General features: G+C 38.3%; 1 protein-coding gene across 1 annotated transcript in view; it reads right to left on the minus strand.

Annotated features, from left to right (window-relative positions):
• The window catches only part of HOOK3 (hook microtubule tethering protein 3), an 81,379-nt gene that overhangs the window by 18,394 nt on the left and 38,020 nt on the right, over positions 1–24,965 (minus strand). Inside the window, exons 7-14 of the mRNA XM_082497968.1 lie at positions 17,566–17,628; positions 16,051–16,134; positions 14,666–14,829; positions 12,393–12,533; positions 10,123–10,324; positions 6,020–6,130; positions 2,989–3,076; positions 2,322–2,391 (exon numbers count right to left, since the gene is read on the minus strand). Coding sequence (XP_082354094.1) covers positions 2,322–2,391; positions 2,989–3,076; positions 6,020–6,130; positions 10,123–10,324; positions 12,393–12,533; positions 14,666–14,829; positions 16,051–16,134; positions 17,566–17,628 — 923 coding nt within the window. The remainder of the gene's footprint in view (positions 1–2,321; positions 2,392–2,988; positions 3,077–6,019; positions 6,131–10,122; positions 10,325–12,392; positions 12,534–14,665; positions 14,830–16,050; positions 16,135–17,565; positions 17,629–24,965) is intronic.

A 24,965-nucleotide genomic window follows, 5' to 3' on the forward strand; every position in this document is an offset into this window, starting at 1 on the left:
GTTCAACAAGGCCAAGTGCAAGGTTCTGCACCTCAGTCGGGGCAATCCCAAGAACAAATACAGGCTGGGCAGAAAATGGATTGAGAGTAGCCCCGAGAAGGGCTTGGGTGTGGTGGTTGATGAGAAGCTCAACACGAGCTGGCAATGTGTGCTTGTGGCCCAGAAAGCCAACCACATCCTGGGCTGCATCAAACAAGCATGCCCAGCAGGTTAAGGGAGGTGATTTTTCCCCTCTGCTCTGGTGAGACTCCACCTAGAGTCCTGCGTCAAGCTCTGTGGCCCCCAACATAAGAAGGATCTGAACATGTTGGAGCAAGTCCAGAGGAGGGCCACAAAGATGATCAGAGGGGTGGAGCACTTCTAGGAAGAAAGGCTGAGAGAGTTGGAGTTGTTCAGCCTGAAGAAGAGAAGGTTCTGGGGAGACCTTATAGCAGCCTTCCAGTACTTAAAAGGGGGCCTACAGGAAAGATGGGGAGGGACTCTTTAGTAGCAAGTGTCATGATAGGATGAGGTGTAACGTTTTTAAACTTGAACATCCATTGCAGCTCTCCGGTTGTGTGAGCCACCCAGCCATGTTTCTGTGATGGCAACTACATCATAGTTTTCTAGCTCCACAACAGCTTTCAGCTCCTCCTGTTTGTTGCCCATGCTGCATGTATTGGTGTAGGTGCACTTCAGCTGGGCTATTGATCCTGCTACCTTTTGGGGGGAGAAGCCCTAGTCCCTGTGTGACCGTTTTCAGGTGTTTCTGTGGTTTCTAATGCATCAACAGCTCTTACATCTTTGCTGCTGTGTGCATTTCCATCCCCCACCTCCACTGAGATGGCAAAGGTGCTGCATGCATTAGCACAGTGACATTTAAAATGTGCTCATTGTGGAGCAGACTGAAGGACTTTGCTAGCACATCGTCCCTCAAACATTGGCATGCCACTCCCAGGCTCATTGCTAGTAAGCCTGGTTTTATCCCTTCCCCCCTTCAAATCTAGTTTAACACTCTTTCAATGAGCCCTGCTAACTCCTCTTATCATCTAACTTGTTCATTTCCTCAGGTGTAACTGACAGGCCACAGACTGAACCTGCCTCACAAAACTCTTCCATTTGGTCTCCAGGTCTTCTCTATGAACAGAGGAAGGTGCTTGAGCACAGACCCATGCTCTGTCCCCACAATGGGGAATAGGAGAGCAGTAGTAGCTACTCCTATGGGTGGGCGGCCTTGCGCAGTCTTCCCCCTTCATCAGCAGAAGCAGCAGCCCAGACCTCCAGATCTGGAAGTTCGAGTCCTACAGCAGCTACTGCTACTGTTCACCTCTATCATGTAGGCATGGAGGCCAAGTTTAGCAGCTGCAAAGAGTATGCATAGATGAATTCTGGATTTTATACAAGCATATATCTTCATGAGCCAAAGACGAAAAACCAGTGAAACAACAGGCTGTGCTTGAATATTTATTGCATTTAGGGTCCTGTCCTCTATCATACAACCATGTGGAAGGACTATGGAGTAATCCTTCATTATCACTGCCTCAAAAAGTTTTTCATCGCTTCGTTATTTCTAAACAAAACTAAAACCAATTGCTCTTCTAGTAAGGTGCAGCAGCACAGCTGGAAGGAAAAAAATATTTTCTATTATTAGCATTCCAGAAAGATATTTTACTACTGAATGATATGTTTTGACCCATATTGAGCTTTCCAAATGTTAAAATATTGTATCAGTATTGGCAGAGATAAAAGAAAAGGTATCTTGAAGAGCTAACAGATTTCTGAGATGCAACTGTCTTAAAAACTTCTAGTATACTGGCAAAGCTGAACATGGCCTGCAACATCTTAAGATATAATGATTTTCAGCTCTGCCAGTGCTGTTCTTCCTTTTAATAGTCTGCAAACATTTGCCATGATACAAAATGGATTTTTTATAATTATATATAAAATAATGTAGGTAATATATATTAATATAGATATTATAATGTAATCTACTCTTCCTTTAGCAATTTTAGTAATTTTTTCCTTGTACAACACCACATTTTTGTTACAAATATTCTTCTCTGTTAATGCACATATAAGCTGCAGTTATATGAACTCTCCATAGGAAAAGAAGAGACATGATGTGAGGACAAAAGGTTTTTTTGTTTTCTCTTTTTTCCCCCACAAACTCGAGAGGTCAACTGAATTTTGTCTTAAGTACAACAGCTCCTGTTGTGCAGAAATCCAAAAGGAGAGAAAAAAACCCCAAACATTAATTGTAGAAACTTTCTGACACTGAAAACCAACTAATTATCTATGGGTACACTGTAAAGGTTAGTAAAACAAAGCACACATTAGCTTACTTTATTTCAGGAGTAATAATTTCTGCTGCTAAACTGTCTGAAGGCTCTTGTCTTCCCAGAGGCATCAATCCTGGGTTAGGAAAAGTAAGAAATTCAGGAAGCAGACCAGTAACTTTTATCTTTAAAAGATCAGAAGTAAATACTGTTCTAGAAGTTTACAGTTTTAGAGTAATACTAGACAATGGAACATGACACAAAGTCAGGCTACAGCAAGACAGACAAGCACTTTCATTTGGAGAATAATCATTATTTCTGTCTTCACCCATTTGGATAAAGTGATTTTGTGGTGTATTTTCTGCTCATTAGCTTATCTAAGAACTAAAAAGCTGTGCAACATTACACATATAAATAAATTGCAACACATGAAACATCATAGACACATGAGAAAACAGTATCTCTCTAAAGAAAATTATGTAACTACACAGAAATCTGAAACACATTATAAAAATAACACATCAGGGAGGAGACTAAAACTCCTGATTGGCTGAAATAACATTTGAAGTTTTCAAATGCTTACAAAGTTATGAATAGTCAAAGCAGCTTTTCACTGTTGATCTTAGAGGAGCTTAAATTTATTCTGTGCTAAACAAAAGTGCATTCAATACTCTTCGGAGAAGTCCTGTAAACTTTAGAATAGACGCATTTAATCTCCTTATTTGTCCTATACCTGTAGTGGTGAGTTGACCCTCCTGAGCTTGTACACATCTGAGCTCTTCAATAGTTTCTTTCAAAGAATCCCTTTCTGTTCTTAGTCTCTGAATAATTAGAAAGAGAATGAATATCAGTCTTGGCACTACAAATCCATCTTTAACAGTACACAAGTCGCAAAAGACACAGCGTTCAACACTTTAAAAAGAATTTAATGCAACTCTAGAGATTATTTTCAAATTAAGGCATCTCACTCTATTTCATAACAGAATAAATATAAATATATATACACAATCTGAACAGTGGTTTTTCTGAGAAGGGTTGCTGCTCTGTATTATACTTAGGGGGGTAAAATTATCAGGGTATAAGCTTACAAAATCAAGAGATTAGTGACACAAAGTTCTCGTACCAGGTAGTAAAGAGCATCCACTGGGGACACCCACTCAGCCATCCTCCTTCTTCCCCTCATCGGGGCTGATTCCAAGGGAAAGGGAAGTGAATTAAGAGACCTTAGACTTTTTCCTCACCAAGAAACCAGCCAGGAGTGAAATAAAAAGCAGCTGAGTACACAGTCAACACAACAAACAAACCGCATTAACTTTGTTTGCCTTTCAACAGTGAAAACATGAGCAGCATTTCCATATTCCCTTCATCCTTTGTGTCAACTGGTCTTGCCATTCACCAGCATCTTAGCTATGGAAGAAAACTAGTTGCTTGAGGTTCAATCCAAAGAGAACTGAAGAACAGGACTCAACCACCTTGGGATCTAGACAGATGGGCTCTTCAGTAGCATCAGGTAACTACTCTCCCAATTTGGCACAAGCCTTTTTTGGCAAAAAATGAGAATCTACAGGTAACATCAAGTTTGTTTCCAGAAGGCTGCCAAGATTCAAAAATGAAAGGAGAAAATGGCAACTATGTAAAGATCCAAGCTGTAGTTTGCTCCAAAATCAGACATGTCCAGTGTTACTAGAAGTTCCAGGACAGACCTTGGCTCTGTCTAGGTATGGAATTGTGTTAGTTGACAGCTCCTTGCATTTCATCCTATTAACAGTTTGATTCAAATACATTTTATATTTCAGCCCAAATGGATCCAGGACATGGAATCACTTTGGCAAAGAACATTTTGGTGAAGTGTGACAGAGGTTTCTGCTGTATTTCTGAATCCTGCAAGGTGAACTCTGGTGCAACTGTCAGAACGATCTGAATAAAGTGGACATTCTATTAGCACTGAAAGTCACTTCAAAAACATCACAGGTGAAAAAACTTTTTTTACCATAAATACTATAGAAGAACAGCCACACAGAGGAGTGCTCAAACTCAGCTGCTGAAAGCAAGGGTTGTGCAGCCTGCTATCATCAGTCAGAAAACACCAAGCTGATTAAACAAATGCCAAACTATTTTAATGAATAGAAGAAGCTCTAGGGCTTCAGGCTTCATTTGTACACTGCAGACAGAGTCAACTCATTAAATTATCTTAGTACTTATCATACAATGCACCACAGAGGTAAAATTCCAATCTACGTAGCTGAAGATATCAAACACGCTACCACACTTTGCCAGAACATAAAGACAAGGACAAAATCAATGTCAGTAACTGTTTCCAAAGTATAACTGACAAGATACTGCTCGGGAGCTTGTGACTTGTGGTGGGCAACCTTACTGATACATATGTGATAAAAGGGAACAGAAAGAGTAGGTAACACAGATAGTGAATCACTAATTCAAATGTTGAGAGACTTCAGCTGTATTCTACTTCTCAGAGGTGCACAATCATTCAAAAGAATGTACTGAAAAACAACATCCACCCCAAAAAATGCTACTTGTCAGGGAGTAAAACAGAAAACTATGTGACAATGGCCTGCAATTCAGATCCTTTGTGCAAGATGAAATGGTCCACCAAGCAATGGGTAAGCCACAGACACAACCTTATCATTGTCAAACACAACACCACTGGAAAAACAGACTTTAAATAAAGAGCAGGAAAGAAAGTCAAAGCACAGTACGAATACATTTACTATGGGCATTCCAATCTGAACTTGAAGGGCAGATGGAAGTGATACCAAGAACAAGTGTCCACAATAGTTTGAAAATATAGTAAGATATGAAAAATCAAAGACCTATTGAACCAAAAATAGCTGAAAACTTTCAGTTCAAACACTATTCAAGTGCAGGGGCTGGAAATCTTGGAAAGAATTGGACAGGAGATATGACAAGTGATGGAAAAGCCTACAGAGATTCTGACTGACAGATAGATGGACTTATACTTAAAACAAGCCTAAGAAATTGCTAACTCAAAGTGCAGGCCTTGGTTTGAGGTAGTTTGAGGCACCTGTGTATACATTCTTAATAAACAAGTTGAAATAAACTGGTGGGAAACAATAGTGAGCAAGAGAAGTCTGAAGGATCATTCTTGGCAAGACAGGACAGAGCAATTAATAGCGGAATCACTAGAAGTCAATGACAGCAAGGAAGGGAATAGACCGGTATCCATCGTGTGTGTTCCGTGTTGGCAGTACAACAGATCAATAAGGAGCTGTTATAAAAGGCCAGATTGCCACAAAGGACACATCCCCCTACATGACTCCTAAGCTTCTTGCTGCAGTACTGAGTCATGACTCCATGAAAAGAAGCATACTGATGGTACCTCAAAGAATGCTTTAGAAAAAATGCAACAGGAGTTTAGTTCTAGGATGATACTGCAGAAACCCTACTTTAAATAGTTTTTCAGAATACATTACAATTACCCTGGTTGTTTATTAAACTTCTCATGGTAAATGGTCAAGAAACAACTTCAGATCCCAAATATGAAGGCTTTTCCTCTTAAAAATGGGTTGTATGTGTTTTTGTACAGTCACCTTATTCCATGCTGTACAGTTCTTAGGTTTAAAAAGGAACTTGTACACAAACATTAGAAAATTTTAAGTGAAAAAAGACTTCCTAATTTAAAATCTTGCTGTAAATGGCTAACTTTAATTACCATATCTCTGTGTTATAAAGGACAAAAAGTTGCCATCACTACTACCAAAAAATAACACCTTGGCACTTACATCTTTTTCTTTTTGGAGGCTGTCTACTTTTTCTTTCAGTCGTTTGCATTCATAATCTAATTTATCAGCTTTCTTGGATTCTTCAGATAACCTGTTTTGTAGTTCAACTGCCTGTGAGAACAAGAATCAATAATTTGTCTGCAAATATTAAAACAAAATACACAAGACAAAGTAGCCAATTACCATGCACCATGAGTCATGTTGTAAACAAGTGAAATAGGTAACTATACAACATACTAAAAACTGCTTTCATCAGTTGTTCTGTGTTTCAGCAAAATGAACAGCATTCAAATATTAGGTCTCAGCACAAGCAAAAGAAGCAAAAACTGTGAAGTATTTTCAGTACATCTTAAACCAAGCATGGTTTGCAGGAAAAAGCTATATAGTTCTATGGCTCAAAGAGCTTAGAAAAAGTAGAAAAATTCTTCCTGCAGTCTGAGAAGCCTAGGAAAAAGAAAAAAAACTCTGAAGAAAGCAAATTATCTACACCTTTTGTTAACTCTATTTCACAAGCCTCACTCAGAATTCAACCACAAGTTTGTGCAGTCAGGTAACATTTCTTAACCTGAGATTTTCCTAATCATTTTTAATACACTAATATAATGATTCAGCCACAGGCTCACAGTTTCCTTTATTTCAGAACAAAACATTGCTAATAAAGTCGTATGTATACTTTTCACTATAGATCAGTGAAGAGCTTTTAAAATTAAACAAGCAGAAATCTGAAAACTGAGCAGAAACGATCAGTGAATGGGAGGCAAATCAGTGAAGTCTTGCCTTTTCAAAACTCTCAGCCTTTAGTAGCAAAGGCTCACTCCCAGAACATTAGTACTGCAGAGAGCTTGGAAGCAAGTAAGCTGAATAAAGACTGACCTGCAAGCACAAAAGCTGAATGAAGACTCAGCTAAAGATGTACAGCTGCTTCTGAAGCAATTCATAAGAAGGCTTTTTCATGGCTTTTAGATTACAGAGAAAGTGATTAACTTAAACTGTGAAGCAAAGCGGTAGCCATACCTACATTAAGACTGTCTAATGCTTCTAATTACCTTTTATTTCCAATGTGTTTAGCGATAGCAAAATAACTACCGGGCCTAAAAATCTGCATGGTCTTAAGTCTTAGAGAAGGACCTTGCTCTTCTTGTTCTTAAATTAAAGGCTGCAAAAAAGTACAGGCCTGCCATTTCTGAGATTCTCAGATTAAAAAAAAAAAAAAAAAAAAATCAAAATGTTCACATGAAAATATTTAATTTCTCAGATGTGAAATCTATCACTGGGGCTACAAGAATAACTGCGAGTATAAAAATAAAATTCAGGCCTGCACCTGTGATTGTTCTACCACTTGCAAAATAAGTATATTTTCACCTCAAATGGAAACAAATGCATTATGTTTGTAATCACTCATGCTATGGTAATGGTATGTAGGAAAACACAGCAGGAAACAAATTGTCTTAAATCAGGACTTGGGAGTGTATAGAAAGATATACAGCTATATGGTAATGCAGAGGATTAAAAAAAAAAAAAAAAATGAACTGCCATCACATTTACTGAGGATTATCTGACATGTGGAATGAGTAGAGCAGGAATCTTGCAGCAAAGAAAATCAAGACATACTGTTAAAAATATATCAGAATGCACATGCACAAAGGGGCTGAATTAAAATCACAAAAATTAATCCTGGAATCTTCACGTTTCAATTCTTCATGCTACAACAAAAAGTTTCTTAGAAAATGCTTGTGCTTGCTTTCAGAAAAGTGAACAAAACCTCTTAAATAAATAATGCTATTACATCTCTCACCACTAACCTCATCTCACAGAAACTGCTGGGTGGGGTGAAGATGCGATTTCCTTGCAGATCACTATAGGAGTTTGAACCACGCACTTTCATCTGCAGAGTACAGAGCTCCTAAGCCAAAGAAACAACTCCTCTGATAGCACCATCATAAGTGGGGTTGGATGCTTCCCACACCAGACAAGACACATTCCACTACAGGGCCACAGTGGTGCTCAGCAGTGACATAACATCAGAATCCTTATTTATACCTGGCTTAATTCTTATAGCACAATTTAGTATTCCCAGAAATTAACTTTGTGACAGCTTATGATTCGCAGGCAGGTCTCAAAAAGAAGCCCAGCCTCACAGACACTGTGTTCATTTTGAGGCACTGTAATTAGGTGAAGAAAACTCATATGCACCATGAGACACCTGAGCTTTATTCCAGTCTCAGTCAGTGAAATAGTTTTGTATTGTAGAGGAGCTGTAGAGGAACAGCTCCTCAGGCATTAAATCCTACCCATAAAACACAATGAATGATGAAGAAAAGCAGGAGTCCTTTTGCAGCACAAATGATGGGTCTGCCCTTTCCAAAATCCTTACTGTTGGTGAAACAAGAATTATCAGATGCAGATGTCGAGGTTACACAACTATATCACATGCTTAGCTGTTCAGTGGAGCAAAATATTTATTGCCAGTAAACATGATACAACTCATGTATGAAAAAAAGGCCATTGCTTTCTACATTCACTTTTCCCTTTGATTGTCTGTTATTTCAGCGTTTTTCTTGTCCAAGTTCTTTTTTTCTGGTGGAATCATTTGGGCTGTGTTGACAATTACCCCATAGAGGCTGAAGCTAGTTGTCTCAGTAACTAAGGTGCATGGAAAAAGCTATCAAGCCTTAGGGACACACATTGCTTGTGCACTTGCAATGTTGTTAGTGGTTGTTTCTGTATTTCTATTCTGTCATAAGATGATAAATTGGGACCTCTGTGCCATGACCATTCGAGGCCATGAGCAGGCATAAATACAGAGCAGGCACTACTACTCTGACGAACCACACTCTGTCTGGCCCTGTAACAAGAATGATGTCCTGTCAATGTAGCATAGAAGCAGAGAGAAGATCAAGCTGATCTTCTACCTTTACAGAACTAGAATCACATGGCACTTTGATAAGCAGGAGGCCTTTCACTCCAGAGAGTGTGCTGGTGACACATTTTGTACCCAGCTGGGTGCGTACAAACAACAAGGATGATATGGGACCTTCCCTCTTCATAACTTGACAAATTCAGATGTAACTAGAACCTTAAAAACAAAAGAGTTACTTAACCACAGGAATAACTTACCTTAGCTGTGGTGTGTTCCTCACTGCTGGAAATTTGTAAGTGAAAAGCAGATACTTTTTCTGAAAAAAGAGGCTCTAATTCAAGCCCAACTACCGAATACAAATTAGGAATAATTTGAGAAGAAAACTTAACATCTGTTGATGTTTTAAAAGTAAGAAATACTGTTTATTGGCAAACTAATGTAAACTTGAAATAATGATAAGAATTGCAGGAAAGGAGGCAAAGGTAGTACCTACAAAACATTGAATTGGCCAAAAAGGCCAATGGAATCCTGGGCTGCATAGGGAAGAGTGTGGCCAGTAGGTCGAAGAAGGTCATTCTCCCCCTCTACTCTGCACTGGTGAGGCCACAACTGGAATACTGTGTCCAGTTTTGGGCTCCCCAGTTCAAGAGGGACAGGGAACTGCTGGAGCGAGTCCAGCGAAGGGCAACTAAGATGATTAAGGGCTTGGAGCATCTGCCTTATGAGGAAAGGCTGAGAGAGCTGGGACTCTTTAGCCTGGAGAAGAGAAGGCTGAGGGGAGACCTTATTATGGCGTACAAGTATCTAAAGGGTGGGTTGAAGGAGGATGGAGCCAGGCTCTTTTCAATGGTTCCAAGTGACAGGACGAGGGGTAACGGGCACAAGTTACTACACAGGAAGTTCTGTTCAAATACACGGAAAAACTTTACGGTGAGGGTGACAGAGCACTGGAACAGGCTGCCCAGGGAGGTTGTGGAGTCCCCTTCTCTGGAGATTTTCAAGACCTGCCTGGATGCGGTCCTGAGTAATGTGCTCTAGGCAATCCTGCTTTAGCAAGGGAGTTGGACTAGATGATCTCTAGAGGTCCCTTCCAACTCTGAAAATTCTGTGATTCTGTGAAGTCTTCTAAACACAAGGAGCTGTTTGTTCATAATTTCTTTTTTACTTTGAGGTATTAGCCACATTAGAAGACAAAGTGTTGAACAATACAGAGAACTGTTGCATTGATGATATCTGTTCTCACCTGTCTCTTGTATGTTTCCAGCTGACTGCGTGCTGCGTTGGCCTTCCTTAGTTCTTCTTCCAGGCTCACGGTATTTTGCATGTATATTGTATTCTTCTCTTCTAAGAGTTTCACTTGCCGTCGCAAATCACCCAGGTCTTCCAATTTCTTTTTGTATGACTCTACCTGGCTTTCTAACTTGGCTACTTTATCAGAAGAATGCCTGGAGGGACAGATTTGTATCAAATTTGTACTCTGAAAATTAACAAAATGAAATGTCCTGAAGCTTCCTCAGTATTTTGCCTTAATGCAGAATACATTCTGAGACATCATGGGGAGAACAAGAAAGTAATCGTATGCTCCTATTACTAATGTTTTTACTTTTGTCTTTTTCCCTCCCATAACTATTTGTCAGCTCAAAGAGTTGCTGATGAAGGTATTTTTAGACACTATCATTCTTCCTAATACAGCCTTCTTATCTGCTTCCAATCTTAAAATAATAGTTAAAGCACCTTCACTCCCACCCATTTTCTTTCAATTCTAAATTGATCCACAGTCCTGCATTTTACAGGGTAAAATATAAAATTTTCTACCCTTCAATTTGTTTGAACAATAGCCAGGAATAAAATCATAAAGATCTATCTCCTGGGCAGCATATACTTGATGACATGGAAGTACCATAACAGCTTTGAGCCTGAATCCTTCTTGTCCTGGTTTCAGCTGGGATAGAGGTAATTTTCTTTCTAGTAGCTGCTGTGTTTTGGATTTAGTATGAGAATAATATTGATAACACATATTGTTTTAGTTGTTACAAAATAATGTTTACATTAGTCAAGTTTTTTTTCAGCTTCCCTTAGAAGCTGAGAGAGAGCATATACAGGACAAGCTGGTCAAAGAAATATTCCATACCATAAATTTCACAGTCCATATATAAATGGGGGTTGCCCAGGGGGCAGGAATGCACAATTGCTGCTTGGGACAGACTCGGCAACCAACCATCAGGTGGTGAGAGTGACTTGTGTTGTATCACTTTATTTTGTATATTCTTTTACCATTATTATTATTATTATTATTATTGTTATTATTTTCCTCTTCTGTTACTGTTCTGTTAAACTGTCTTTATCTCAACCCACGAGTTTTTTTTTCCCCTCTTTTTCTCCCTCTTCTCCCAACCCTACTTGTGAGGGAGGAGGCGAATGAGCAAGCAACTGCATGGTCCTAGTTGCTAGCCGGGCTGAAGCCACGACACTTTAAAAAAAAAAAAAAAAAAAAAAGAAACACCAGGCTCCGTTCATAATATTTCAGAGTTTTTTCAATCCATCTGATGCACTTCCAGGATAGCCCTCACTCCCAATCACTCACACCCCCACTACTATTACTGTCCCCAGTTTCATTTTAGAACCAACTGATTGACAGACTCAATTTCCTATGAAATCTGGAGAATCCTCCATTGAATTGATGGTCAGTTTATGGGACACTGGGGCAAGCCAAATCTCCCAAATCACACATGAAGTGCAGAGCCTCTCCCTGGGCCAAGGACTTACTTTTTGAACTCATGCTGCCCACACAGATATTTTATGGAATTGTGCAGTCTGATGGGTTCATTCCTTATATTAATTACAGAGGAGGTAAAGACAGATAGCCTTGGTAGAAAGCTGCTGGTGAATTAGAAAAAGCAGTATTAAAATAAGCCTTGCTAGACTGTTCTGGATAACCCATGGCATCAAGACGCCACTACTGAAGGATTATGTTCCATAGTAAAAAGGGTTTCCCTACCCTATAAACCCCTAGCATCATCAAGTCATGAGAACTTTGGGTGCTAAAATCCAGCGGCAAAGAGAACTGTAACAAATGTTGTTCATATTAGCATTATCAAAAGCACCACCCAAAGTTCAAATAATGCAAACCCAGGAAAGGAAGTGGTCTAGTTCCCTGATGAGAACAGATGACCAAGGCCTGATGAAGGTGAGTAGAGAATACTGAAGAGACTAGTGAGTGACTTGTTATGACCATGAGATGGTGTAGGACTACTAAATTTACTAATAGTTATTGATTAGATACGTAATACTAATACATACATAATACTAGTAAGTACATAATACTCATTTACTTAAGCAGAATTGTGTGGTGGTCTGTGTACTTAACTGGAGGATCTGAAAGAACACTGACATTGAGAAAGCTTTTATATTTAATATCACAATTATTTAAACAAAAGCTAATGAAGACTAAGTACACAAATTATATAGATTAAAAGTTAATAGTTAAAAAAGGATTAATGGAACAGAGTTTACCTGAGTACATCTATCTCATCTTTCAAAGACTGAGCCTCTTCTGCCAAGGTAGTAAGCTCTTCTGTTTGTTGTCTCAATTCAGCAATTTCCTTTTCTAGTTCTTCACAGCGTATACGATAGTCATCTTTGGCAGCTTCTAATCTGTAGAAATGAAGTCAAACAGAAAATAATTTCTCATCTTCAGCCACAGTTACTTTTCCTGATCATCATGCTCTCTAAAAACACATGAAACAGCCTTCTGGTGCAGTGAAGGAGAACAGCAGCCCAATCAATATGCTTATACAAAAATGTAGAAGCAGATTGAATTTTTTGAGGCTCCTAATTTGATATCAGTCTTTCTATTTGGAAGATCACGAGGTAATGTATGTTCACAGAAAGAAAAATCCTGAGGTTTTTCTGTCACAGTAATTTTTCACAACGGAAGCTCAAGCAGAAATTTCCACCTCTTTCATCTTGGGGCATACAAATTTTGAGCATGACATCTTTATCCAAGGACTTTGTTCAGCTGTTCAACTCCTACACACCTTCAACAATATTGACCTGTCAGATATTCTAAATGCTGTAAGGGCTCTCCCCAAGGTGGCTTTATTTATTCACTTATAAAGAACCTGTGCCTGCCCAGTACCTCTAAAAAAAAACAGGTCATGCATTTAGTTATCTACTTAGTATGTAAAGAACTCAGACCAAAGTTTCTGGAATGAACTACTTGCATACAGTACACACAGACAATGCTGCATTAATCTGGCAGTGAACAAAGGGAATAACTAAGAGAAACTTTGTTAAAGCATTTTGAACACATGGAAGAGGACACAACTTGGATCATGAAGTCCTATTGTCATTTTGATCTGAAATTAAAATAAGAACAATCCAGAAAAGGAGGTACGGGCATGAAAAAAAGGTATTTATCCATTAATTCAAAGAGTCCAAAAAGAATCTACAAGAATGGAGATAGTCAGTAGGTCATCTAAACCATATACAACAAAGATTTGGATTGTGATAGACCCGAACTGTCAAAGAGGCCAGACTGGGAGAAAAACTGTTGTATCACACTGGACGTCAGTTAAGCTGTACATATGTTGTGTTTGGTCAGGTAGAGCTGGAGAAGGAACACACACAAATTGCCATTAGAAACCACATGCTATGAAAGCAGAGGAAGGAGGTAAAGGAGGCTGGGAGATGAGTCTCATGTGAAAAGGGTTTAGAAAGACCTTCAGAACATGAAACTAGAGTAACAGGCAGTGCAGATATTGCATCTGGGGAGAAAACCTGTTCAAACAGTAACTGATAATAAACTGAGGTAGGAATCATTCCAGAGCATGGAGATGAATAAGGAGAGATAAAAGAGGACATAAGAGACATCACTATATCATTCCTTTACGTGGTCAGTGTATAGAAAGAAAAAAAAACAAAAAAAGAGAAACACTGAACATTTTTCAAGAAATTGAAGGCAGAGGGTGTGTCTGAACATGCAGGAAAGAGGCTTAGCAAAAGGAAGTGGAAAAAGAGCAAAACAGGTGAAAAAGGAAAGTTACATAGCAGCTGACATAACAATTAGAAAAGGGCAACCATAAGAAGACAGAAAAAGAAGAAAAACTGCTAGTGTAAAGAAATACCATAGTTTCACTCACAAAGGATACGGAACAAGAATGAAAAGGAGATGGTGAAATGGACCAGCTTTCTTCAGCAGAATAGGCCTACAGAGCCTGAAAGCAACAATCAAAAGGACCAGGCAAGACATTTAAAGAGGAAGTGTCCTTCCACATGTTGAGGAAATGCAAATGAAGAGCACAGCTCACTTGTGGATAATCTCCAAGTTTCAGATATGAAACAATTTGTTTTCAACTCAGAAAAGGATACACCTTGCTGTATAATAACACCACCTGTAGTACTGCCCATAGCAAACTTTCAGGTAGGAATTCCTACACCTTAAAAATACAATCAGAATAATTTACATAGAGGAAAGCATGCTACTTTTCATTCTCACTGATTTTGAAAAACATGGGTGAAATGATTGCACACAAACAATTCAAAATAACTTCACAGAGTAGAGAGTGACATGTATACAGCACTTCAGCATTAAGAAATTATGCCTTTTTTTCATGCTGGAGCTTGTAAAGAGGTAAATCGTAACATGTGCATCACTGTAAAAACTTCACTAATGTGGTTATACCACCCATTACACTAATTCATAATTGCCATCAGGACCAGAAGCGTATAAGTCATGTCTGTTGCCAGCTACAAACAAACAATCTAACCAAGCATAGCTTTTCTACCTGAATGTTTCCTCTTGGAGTTGCTCTAGTTGTGTCTGCAGCTGCAAGTGCCTACGACCTGCAGGGCTGTTGGGATCTTCAATAGAATCAGATTGATTTAAACGTTCCATCAAAATCTGGTTCTCGGCGAGCAAGCTGCTCTTCTCCTCCTGGAGGGCTGCAACCTGTTGTAATAAAAGCATAAACTGGAATAACTGAGCTATCCAGCTATAAAGAGAATTTTTTTTCGTGTGCATAATAAAGCATCAATACAACCCACCAATGGAAACACACAGGCTTCAATAATCACATTCCACAAGAATATACTGTAACATTAATAGGTATTCAATTGCTATGTGATGTAACCAACATATTGCAACATTAGGGGCAGATTTATCACTTAACTGTATTTCGCAGAAGCATCTAAAGAACAACTCTGTTATAATAAAGTCTGCATACTTTCCCAACAAACAAATAAAACTAGCACTCTACAGCAAAGCTGCTAAAATTGATTCCTAAAAGAAACAATGTCTATCAATCACACAGAATATCCAGGTCTGGATACCCAAGAGATGGCTATGCCCTTCCTAATTATTTTTTTCAAATCGAGTGGCCAATTGCAAGTAGACCTGAAACAGCAACACAGTCCCACACATGACTCATTTTCCGCCAATGTTGTGAAATCAGGCAGTAGTGCAAAGAACCCCAAGTGCTGCAACTCAAACAACAGCTGAAGCATGGGTTCATATATTATTAAATAGAATAGAATTAACATGCAGGAGAAGGAGGGGAAGAGAGGGAATGTGAACATCTCAACAGAAGGAAATGCTTCAATAAGAAGCATTAAATCATCAAATACACCAAAATCAACCATGACACACAAATCAGCAAAACAATTATTGAACAGCTTGGCAAAAACCTGAATTATACTCCAAAGTAGGGTTGCAACGGCAATGCCTTTTGAGGCTTCCACTTTACACTCCTCATGTCTTCTGGATGTGGTATGCTTGATTTACAGTAAGGCTTAGCCTAAATCCATACACAGCTTACAGACTACAGTGATTTCTGATTGAGATTTAACTCTTAACTGAAACTGTTGCAGCAGCATAACCTCTATTAGTTCTCTAATGCAAGAGTTGAACCACACAGCTCAACTCCTTCCTACCTGAATAAAAAAAATAAGTCTTGTTACTGTGAATCATCTTAATACTGGCAACACTGCATCAAGGTAAGAAAACAATGAAATTCATTCTGCTAGCACAAGTAAAGCAAAATAATTACTGATAAATTTTCATCTCCCTTTTAAAAAATATGTTTCCACACTATACTTACTGTTTTCAGCCACCTAAAAACTAACACATCTCTTCGCCACTTCCAAAATAATATGTACAATATAGCAAACCTACCTGCATATCTAACTCATGACATCTTTGGGCGATTTCTTCTTTTGTTGCTAGTGCTTCATTTAATTCTTCTGTAGTTTTCTTCAGCTGCCATGAACAACAAAGATTTATAGTTTCACCACTCTCTGTGAAGTGTCTAAAAATATTCTGAACTACGTGACATCGTAAAATTATTTCTACATTTAGGTAATACATTAAATTTTTGGAAAACTGAAGTAATTCTGCTCTCACAAAGAAACAGAGAAGCAGATATGACTACTGTTCAGTTTGTGTGATAGTAAAAAGTAAACATACCTAAAAGTAATATTTGGTCTTACAAAAAATGTATCAGAATCATCACATCTGTTCTATGAATTGAGTCAAAAGAAGAACTTGGCTCTGAAGAACTCATCAACTCTATACACTGAAAAAATTGTCACTGCCACTTTTCTTTACGGATGCAAAGAACACATAATTTCACTTTTCAGTCTACTTTTCAAATACAGAAAGGACTGGAAGGTGGAATACAGGGAATGGACAATAAGGGTAAAATCTCTCTAGTCATGGGAAGCTATTCTTAGTGCACAACAGGAATACAACACAGTGAGGGAGAAGTCTGCGCTTCTGAAAAAGGGCACTGAATCTTGTAAGCATTAGGAAATATTCAGATATTTCCCTTCAAAGGCTTTATGTTCAAAGATGTGTATCTTGCGTGTTTGCATATGAGTGCAGTTAAGACAACAAAAAAACAGCTATAAGAAAATTGGCCTGATAAAACAGGTGCATGCATATTATGCATATATATATAGATATGTATTATTATATATGATGAATTTCAGACGGCCTTTCACAAATGGCATCATAGTATCTAATTTTTTCAAGTTTAGTTCTCAAGGGCCTGTAGACATACAGAAATCAATTCCCTCTGCCAGAATTTACATACGTCTGCAAAGAACACATGGTAGAGAAACACAAGGAACACCACTGTACTATACTTCTCAATTAGAAAAAAAACTGAGAAAGTAGGACAGTGTTAGCATGAGGTTAAGCTAGTAAAAAATCAATTTGTTTTGCATATTCTTTACATATATCAGATAGGGAAGGATTCTTTTTGAAAAATTCTCTTGTATATTGTAATAGTTCCCACGACTGCTTTAAGGATTTTTGAGCCAAATCTATGGGCTTTTTTTAAACCTACTTTGGAAGTAGGAACTGGCAAAGTAAGTTTTCTTCAAATATTACACATTATTTTATCCTTCTTTCTCAATATCGAAAAATTTGCACCAGTCTGCAGTTTTGTCAACAGCTGAACTTTATTTTCCAAATTGAGTTTTTTTCTCTTTTAAATACACAAAATGGCTAAATTCAATTTGTAAAGCAAAAGGACTTGAAATACTGAAATTTAGTTTTCCAATCCTTATTTGAATTTCCCACAAAACCATTTCACAATTAAAAAAAAAGACACACTTCTTAATACAGCAAAATTACTTGCTACTGATGTGCTATGATTGAAGGAAAAGAAAATCTAGTCTTAGATACCTGCCGATCAAGGTCAACGTAAGCATCATTTCCAACAGAGACTGGAGACTCTTTACTCATCAACTGCAATTAGATTACACTGGATTAGAAGAGCAAGGATTTACTTTTATATTAAAAGCTAAGCTTCAATGAAATACCAAGTTGATTTTAACTTCTGGGAGCTTCAATCTGATGTCATTTGGAAGTTTTCAACTTCATCTTTATATATGACATATGCAGAAACAAGTACAGAAAGAAATCTTTAGCATTTACAATGTTGAAAGCACTATAAAAAAAAATATTACATTGTCTCTTTTTCTTCTGAAAATGCACATTCTTTATCTATGATGAAGCCTACAGTACACTCTGCTAAGCATTTTGCTGAAGTGGCTTGGAATGATGGTAGCTATCAACACAACGTGAAAGACCTGCTTTTAATTGTTCTCTGCCAGTCATTTTCATTTTTTGATCACCTGGAAGTTCAATTCAATTTATTTATGAATTTTACTAAAGTTGGGGAGCTAACTCAGATAATTGTGCAAAACAAAGACAATCAAAATCCCTGCTCTGAAGTTGTCTGTAATTTGAAAATTTGAAAAGAAAGTCTATAGAGAGTACTCCTGAAATGAGTATTACATTTCCTTGTATACTAACCTATTTTGTTGCAGGAATGGCTGGTAGTGGTTTTAGTCTAGAAAACATTACTTTTAGCCATGACTTTAAAAAAAAAAAAAAAAAAAAAAGGCAAGCAGGCAAGCCCCCTTCAATTTACTGATGTGCTTACTGAAAGATAAAAAGCTGATAAGTAAGTTTTCTTTTCTTTCAGTAACTCAGTGATCAGATACACAGGTAGTTAAAACAAACATAACAAAAGTTGTAGCCCAAAGACCTCCTCCCCACCACCTCCAGGTAAAGTTATTACTGAAAGTTGTAAGAGACAAAAAGGAACAGTCTTCCAACTGAGAAATATGTTGTAACTAACTCAAAAGGCAGCATTACAGAACTGCACTGACATCCTGTCAAAATGTTTTATGACTTCTCCAATGACACAATTCATGGACATTACAATCAAAAAGGCCCTATCCTAACCAAAATCAGGACAAGATTTCTTTCCTAAGGCCTCCTGTCCACCCTGGTTACTCTCTCCAGAGACAGGACTTCCTTTATTCCTTTCACAAATCAGTGCTTTTACATTACTTTTCACTGGCAAAGTTCTTCAGATACACAGCACAGAGTTTTCATTTCTTCTCCATCCTTTCTGTTTATACCACTGTGTACAAGAGAAAAATCTGTTTGACATTTACGTCATTCAAATATTTATACACTCAGTTTCTCTCCCTTTCCCCATCTCCTCAATTGGGATTTAGCCATGTACCACATGCTTAAATTCATCTATCTGTCCTCAACAGTCCTGCCAGACTTTGACAATGTTTGTTGCTAACTGCTGAATTCCTTCCATTTTGTCTACATCTTTACAATGACAAACTACTCTGAAACGAAGCATTCCATGAAGCCTAGATGTTCTGTAACAGTAATTAGAAGGTCCCTAGCCTCAGAGCTGTCCCCTGAAAAATGAAATCACATGTCTTTTTCATTACCATATATAGTGGCAGTATAAACTAGTATATCAATTTAGGGCCATGTTTTCTAAGATGATTATCATTTTGCCATCCAAAACAAGAATTTCCAATCCCTCTCTGCTCTGTGATGTTTATACATATTTCAGTTACTCCATTTCCTTTGCTACTGTTTAAATGCTTTCCCATTTGATTAACGGGCATATCCATACTAAACAAATACTGAACTCTTCACCCTATTGTATATCCCACAACACTATTCACAAACACACTTCAGACGCTAAGTAAATTCCACCTATTAAGCCAGTACTTTCCAACAGCAGGTCCAAGGCTGCATGCAGCCTATAAAGGCAAACAATGTCTCTGATAGCCACCACCCCTTTCTGGCCCTAGCACAGCTTCCTCTTCAGAAACCCAGTTTAATGGGCCTGCCCGAGACTTACTGTAGGAGGAACACAAAAGGCCATACAACCCACTAGAGGCCACTGTGGTATTGCTGCTTTCTGTGGATTATCATAAAGGAATCAGGCTGAGGCCAGTAATTTATTCCTTTTTTTATTCTTTATTCTTCAGTGGGTTTTGCCATCTCTCCCAAAACTTCCTATCCTTGAGAACCCTTAGCAGAAATGTCCAGAAAAGAGGACACTAGCTGGAGAAGGATTAGGCAGTGCACATACATGGTGTGGGCATAGCGTGACTGTTATACAGAATTTGTGAATTTAATTGCACAGGGTGCATCAGGAACATCACGCAAGTACGCATGAGGCACTGAGGGCAAAAGCCACAGCACGTATACAGACAACTCTGTGCAACAAGAGGCATTTTTCAATCTTATCTCCTGTGATATGGTCAGGATGCTAAAGAAGAAATCTAAGGGATTGTCAGATTGCCAGATTACTCACAAGTAATACAGGAATCCAAATTCTGCTGATCAGTTAACAATAAACTGAAGTTAAGAAGTGGGGTGAAAAGGGAGAGTCATCAGGCTGGAGGAGTGCCTCCATCTTTTCCCTTTACATCTCCCCACATGTTGGAGAGGACAGCAAATGTCTTCATTATGCTTGGCTTCTGGACTGCCTCAAGAGAATAAAAAGCAGAAGGAAGGGGGCCTTCTCATTCTCCCTCCACAGCTGCAAGTTTGGTTTCTTCAGGAGCAAACTACAGGTGAGCATAAAGCTCTACCTTCACAATTTAGCAGCACTGGAACTGGTTTTTAGCTCCAAACTCACAATTTAGCTTAAGTATAGTATTATAATCTATTTTCACATGTCCCTTTAACAGATAATGATGTGCAGATATTTTACAAATGAATTGATTATAAAAGGGGAAATCAAAAAAGTTTCTGCAAAATCAAGCAATTACATTAAGCCTCTACAGTTGAAGGAATAGTCTGCTTAAGAGTTTCCCACAGTGAAAAAGCAAGCAACTAGCATTTACTTCCTTCCCCTTTTCCTTGTTTATTTTGCATATTTAGAATGAAGACTTGAAGTAGCATAAGTATTTTTTCAAGTAATCAAAGTGTCATTTAAAATCAAAAGAGCTTATTTTATGGTTAAGAAGTCAGTCTGGATTTTACATGGTACAATAAGCTGGACAATATGACAATTTTTATAATTCTTTGTCTAGTTTTATGAGGAGCAGTTGTCATTCAGTGTTAATCTATACATTTTCATGCTTATAGCTTTGGCACAATGTGTTACAAAATACTTGTAGATCTGCTAATTTTATATTATTAAAACCTTCACTTTTTAACTGCTTTGCTAATGAAATGCGAACAAGTTGTGTTGTCATGGATACATAAAGATTAGAGAAGGGGTAAAACTATCACAAAATCTGCATGCATGAATAATCTGAATTATGAATGCCTTTTTTTCCCCTACACATGATTTGCATGATTTTGCAAATGCAGCTGCACTACTTAGTTGATGATGTTAGAAGCTCAAAACATTTCCTTTATCTGAAATGCTTCCTCTACAGTTGCTAATATTGTACAAGCTCATTTAAGTGTCCATGAAACAATGTCAAAATCCAGCTTCTGTATTCAGAAGGGTTTTTTTTTGTTTTTAATGGCATTATTTCTTTGTTTGCTTTTTAAGAGTCAATTCTATGTATGACACATTCCTTTAATGCAGCTGGACTTTCTTCTTCCTCCAGACCCAAGGAAATATTTTTCTATCATTTTCAAAATTTCATATTCAAAAGCCACTTTTACTTCAGATAAGATGAACATTTAAACAGTCAGGACAAAATAGAGGGGGAGAAAAAAAAATAAAAAACAACACAAAACCAAACAAAACCTACTTTGCAGAAGCAACACAGTTGGTATTAATCCAGACAGGAAGTACCTTCTGCTCTACACCCCAGGCAAGTTTTGACACTACCTCTAGTATTTTGCTCTTAAAAGCCTATTCTGACTCTAAGTATGACCTGCACTTACACCTGCTAAGCGATCAAGTTTTGAGATGTTCTAAACAGCATCAATAATGAACTTCGCTGCTCAAAGAAAATACTTGGAAAATGACAGCAGAATTTCCAAAGCATGTCAAGGAAAGGAAAGAGAAATACATCGTGGCCAAAATAATTTCTGTAAGGAAAGACTTTGGGCCTTCAAAAAAAAAATCTGCAAATTATGAGATTAAAATTATACATAGTAATATATTAATTGCAAATAATAATAAATTATAATAACATAAACAGAATATAGGACTTAATATGTAATTATAAGTTATGTATGGTATTGGATATTCTGTATATTCTGTAATATATTTTTTTTGCAATATTTTGACAGCTATATCATTCTCTGTCTTCTATCTTGTGCATAGCTTGCATTTAGAAATGCACATCTGCAGATCAGAATCTATGAATCTAGGTGGTGGCAACACACCAGATCAATTTGACTGTACTGAAAAAAATAACAGAAAAGTACTGTTCAATTTATAAAACCTGTATAGAGCAAGACACATTTTATTATCAATATTTTATTTTAAACATTTAAATATGTGAAGAAAGGAAATGCTGAAGAGTCACAACTTATTAAAAAAATGAAATAATATAATAAAGTTTAAAACATAAAAAACTTTTTCCATTTAAAAATCAGCTTCATGCAAAAAACAGGGCAGAGGCTTGTTCTACTGTGCCTCATGAAGTATTTTCATGAGTAAGATGATTTATGAAAACCAAAGTATCAAAAAACATTTATATGTGCTTTGCTGAAACAGAAAATTTAATTACATAATACATCAGCAAAGCTTAGAGAGGTCTTTTTACATACCTGATTTTGAAGAAAGAGTACCTGCATGTCAAATGGTTTGAAATGTTCGGATTAGGTGACAAACCAACTTTTCAAATATGAATATAGAGCTATTTTCCTAGACAGTTTATTTTGGTCCCTCCTACATATTGCTCAGTCCAAGTCACTTGGATTCTGAGAGCTGCTCTGAGTCCAAGAAATAGAAAGACCTCCTTAAATCCAGTCAAGTTTCACCCATCCAAAGATACAGACTGCAAGTGCAGTTCTGAAAATACCCTCTAGATCTAAACTCATGTCAGAATCATAGCATATTTAAAGTTGAAAGGGACCCATAAGGATCACTGAGTCCAACTCACTGCTCCTTGCAGGACTACCTAAAACTAAACCATATGACTAAGAGCATCGTCCAGATGATCCTTGAACTCTTGACAGGCTTGGTGCCATGACCAGTTCCCTGAGGAGCCTGTTCCAGTGACCTACCACCCTCTCAGTGAAGAATTTTTTTCCTAATGTCCAATCTGAACTTCCCCTGCTGCAGCTTCACAGCATTCCCTCCCATCCTGTCACTAGTCATCAGAGAGAGATCAGCACCTCCACCTCCACTGCCTGCTTTGAGGAAGCCATAGACTGCGATGAGGGCACGTCAACCCTTCTTTTTGCCAAGCTGAACAAACCAAATGACCTCAACCGCTTTACATCAAGGAACCCAAAACTGCACAGAGTACTTGAGGTGAGGCTTCACCAGCACAGTACAGACTGGCACAACCAGCTAGCTATGCTATGCATGATGCACACCAGGACATGGTTGGCCCTTTTGGCTGCCAAGGGACAATTTTGACTCATATTCAACTTGTCATCAACCTAAAATCCCAGATCTCTTTCTACAGGGCTGCTCTCCAGCTTCTTGTGCCCCAATTTGTACATATAACCAGGATTACCCCGTCCCAGCTGGAGAATCCAGCACTTCCTCTTGTTGAATTTTAAATGGTTGGTGACTGCCCAGGTCTTTAGTCTATCCAGATCTCCCTGTAAGGCTGCTCCACCCTTGAGGGAGTCCACAGCTTCTCCTAGTTTAGTATCATTGGCAAGTTTCTTTAATGTATATTGGATTCCTGTGTCCAGATCACTTATAAAAACATTAAAGAGCACTGGCCTTAAAATTGACCCTGGCAGAACCCCACGGGTGACTGGCTGCCAGCCCGATGTAACCCCATATAATATAGCTCTTTGAGCCTGACCCGTGAGTAAATTGCTCACACAGCATATTATGGAGTAATCTAAATGTATGTTGGACATTTTGTCCAGAAGGATACTGCGAGACAGTATCAAAAGCTTTGCTAAAATAGAAAAACCCCACATCCACTAGACTCCCCTTGGTCAACTAGACAGGTGACCTTGTCATAAAAGGAAATTAAGCAGCACTTGTCCCCTTGTGAACCTGAGCTGGCTATGACCAATGACTGCACTGCCTCTTGAGTGTTTTCCAGTAACTCCCAGAATAACCTTCTCCATAATTTTGCCAGGCACTGAAGTGAGACAGGCCTGTAATTACCAGGGTCTTCCTTCTTTCCCTTCTTGAAAACTGGGACAACCTTTGACACCTTCCAGTTGACTGAGACCTCTCCAGACTCCCAAGATCATTGAAAAATAATGGAGAGAGATCCCGCTCTCAAAGTGTCTCCAAGTTTTGGAGACACTTTCTGGCCTCTTCATTGTGCACCTGAGACCTTCCTCATGCGATTCTGAATGCCTTGGATTTCTAAGCAGCTTTGAAGGTAGCATTAAAATCACTCAGAACTGTACCACTATCTGAATAGTAAGCTTTTTGATTGACTGAATGTCACAAATCTGTTCCAGAAGAACAGACCCTCATCCTGTGATTTCTCCCCACATCTACTCCTCATCCCTGAGAAAGAGCACAAACACTAAACAAGTTCAAAGCCTACTCATGAAATCCCAAAAATTGTGGGCTGCTTCAGATCTGGCTATTTTATCAAATGAGGAACATTTTTACAAAAATCACACAGGAGATTTTCAACAGAAGGATGGAGAATAAGAAAAGGTTTACTACTTAATGGCAGTGCAGAATAAAGTGATGCTGAAAGTTGGGTTTAATAAGAGAGGACATCAGAAAAATCCACCAAAACATTGTATTACAGTTAAAAAGAATGCAAAAGTAAAACATCCCAAAACTCAGGCAAACTGGTGCTTGGCAGCACGGACTGGAAGATGATTTAGCATAAGGATTCTTTCAACGCTCATTTCAAAAGGCCTCCCTGCAATGTTACAGAGAGCAGTCCACACACAGACAACAGGATGTCCAACAGCATGGACAGCACGTTGGTCAAAGTGGTAACAGGGGACAGGGTCCCTATAGGCTCACTGACATCTCTTTCTCTGTTCAGACATTATAAAAAAGTATAATTGCTTTAGAGCTCAACGTGGGATTTAGCTTCTCTTGTTAAGGTTCAGAAGAAATGGGATTACCAGCGATTTCCTGCTTTCCTTAGTGGCCTGCCCTATAGTAAAACCCCATCTATGAAGACTGATAGGCACTTATAGGCACTGTGGGCTCCTAAGAAGTCACATGGGGG

This window comes from Vanellus vanellus, assembly GCF_965231255.1.
Source record: "Vanellus vanellus genome assembly, chromosome: Z".
In the NCBI taxonomy this organism is placed as follows: Eukaryota; Metazoa; Chordata; class Aves; order Charadriiformes; family Charadriidae; genus Vanellus; species Vanellus vanellus.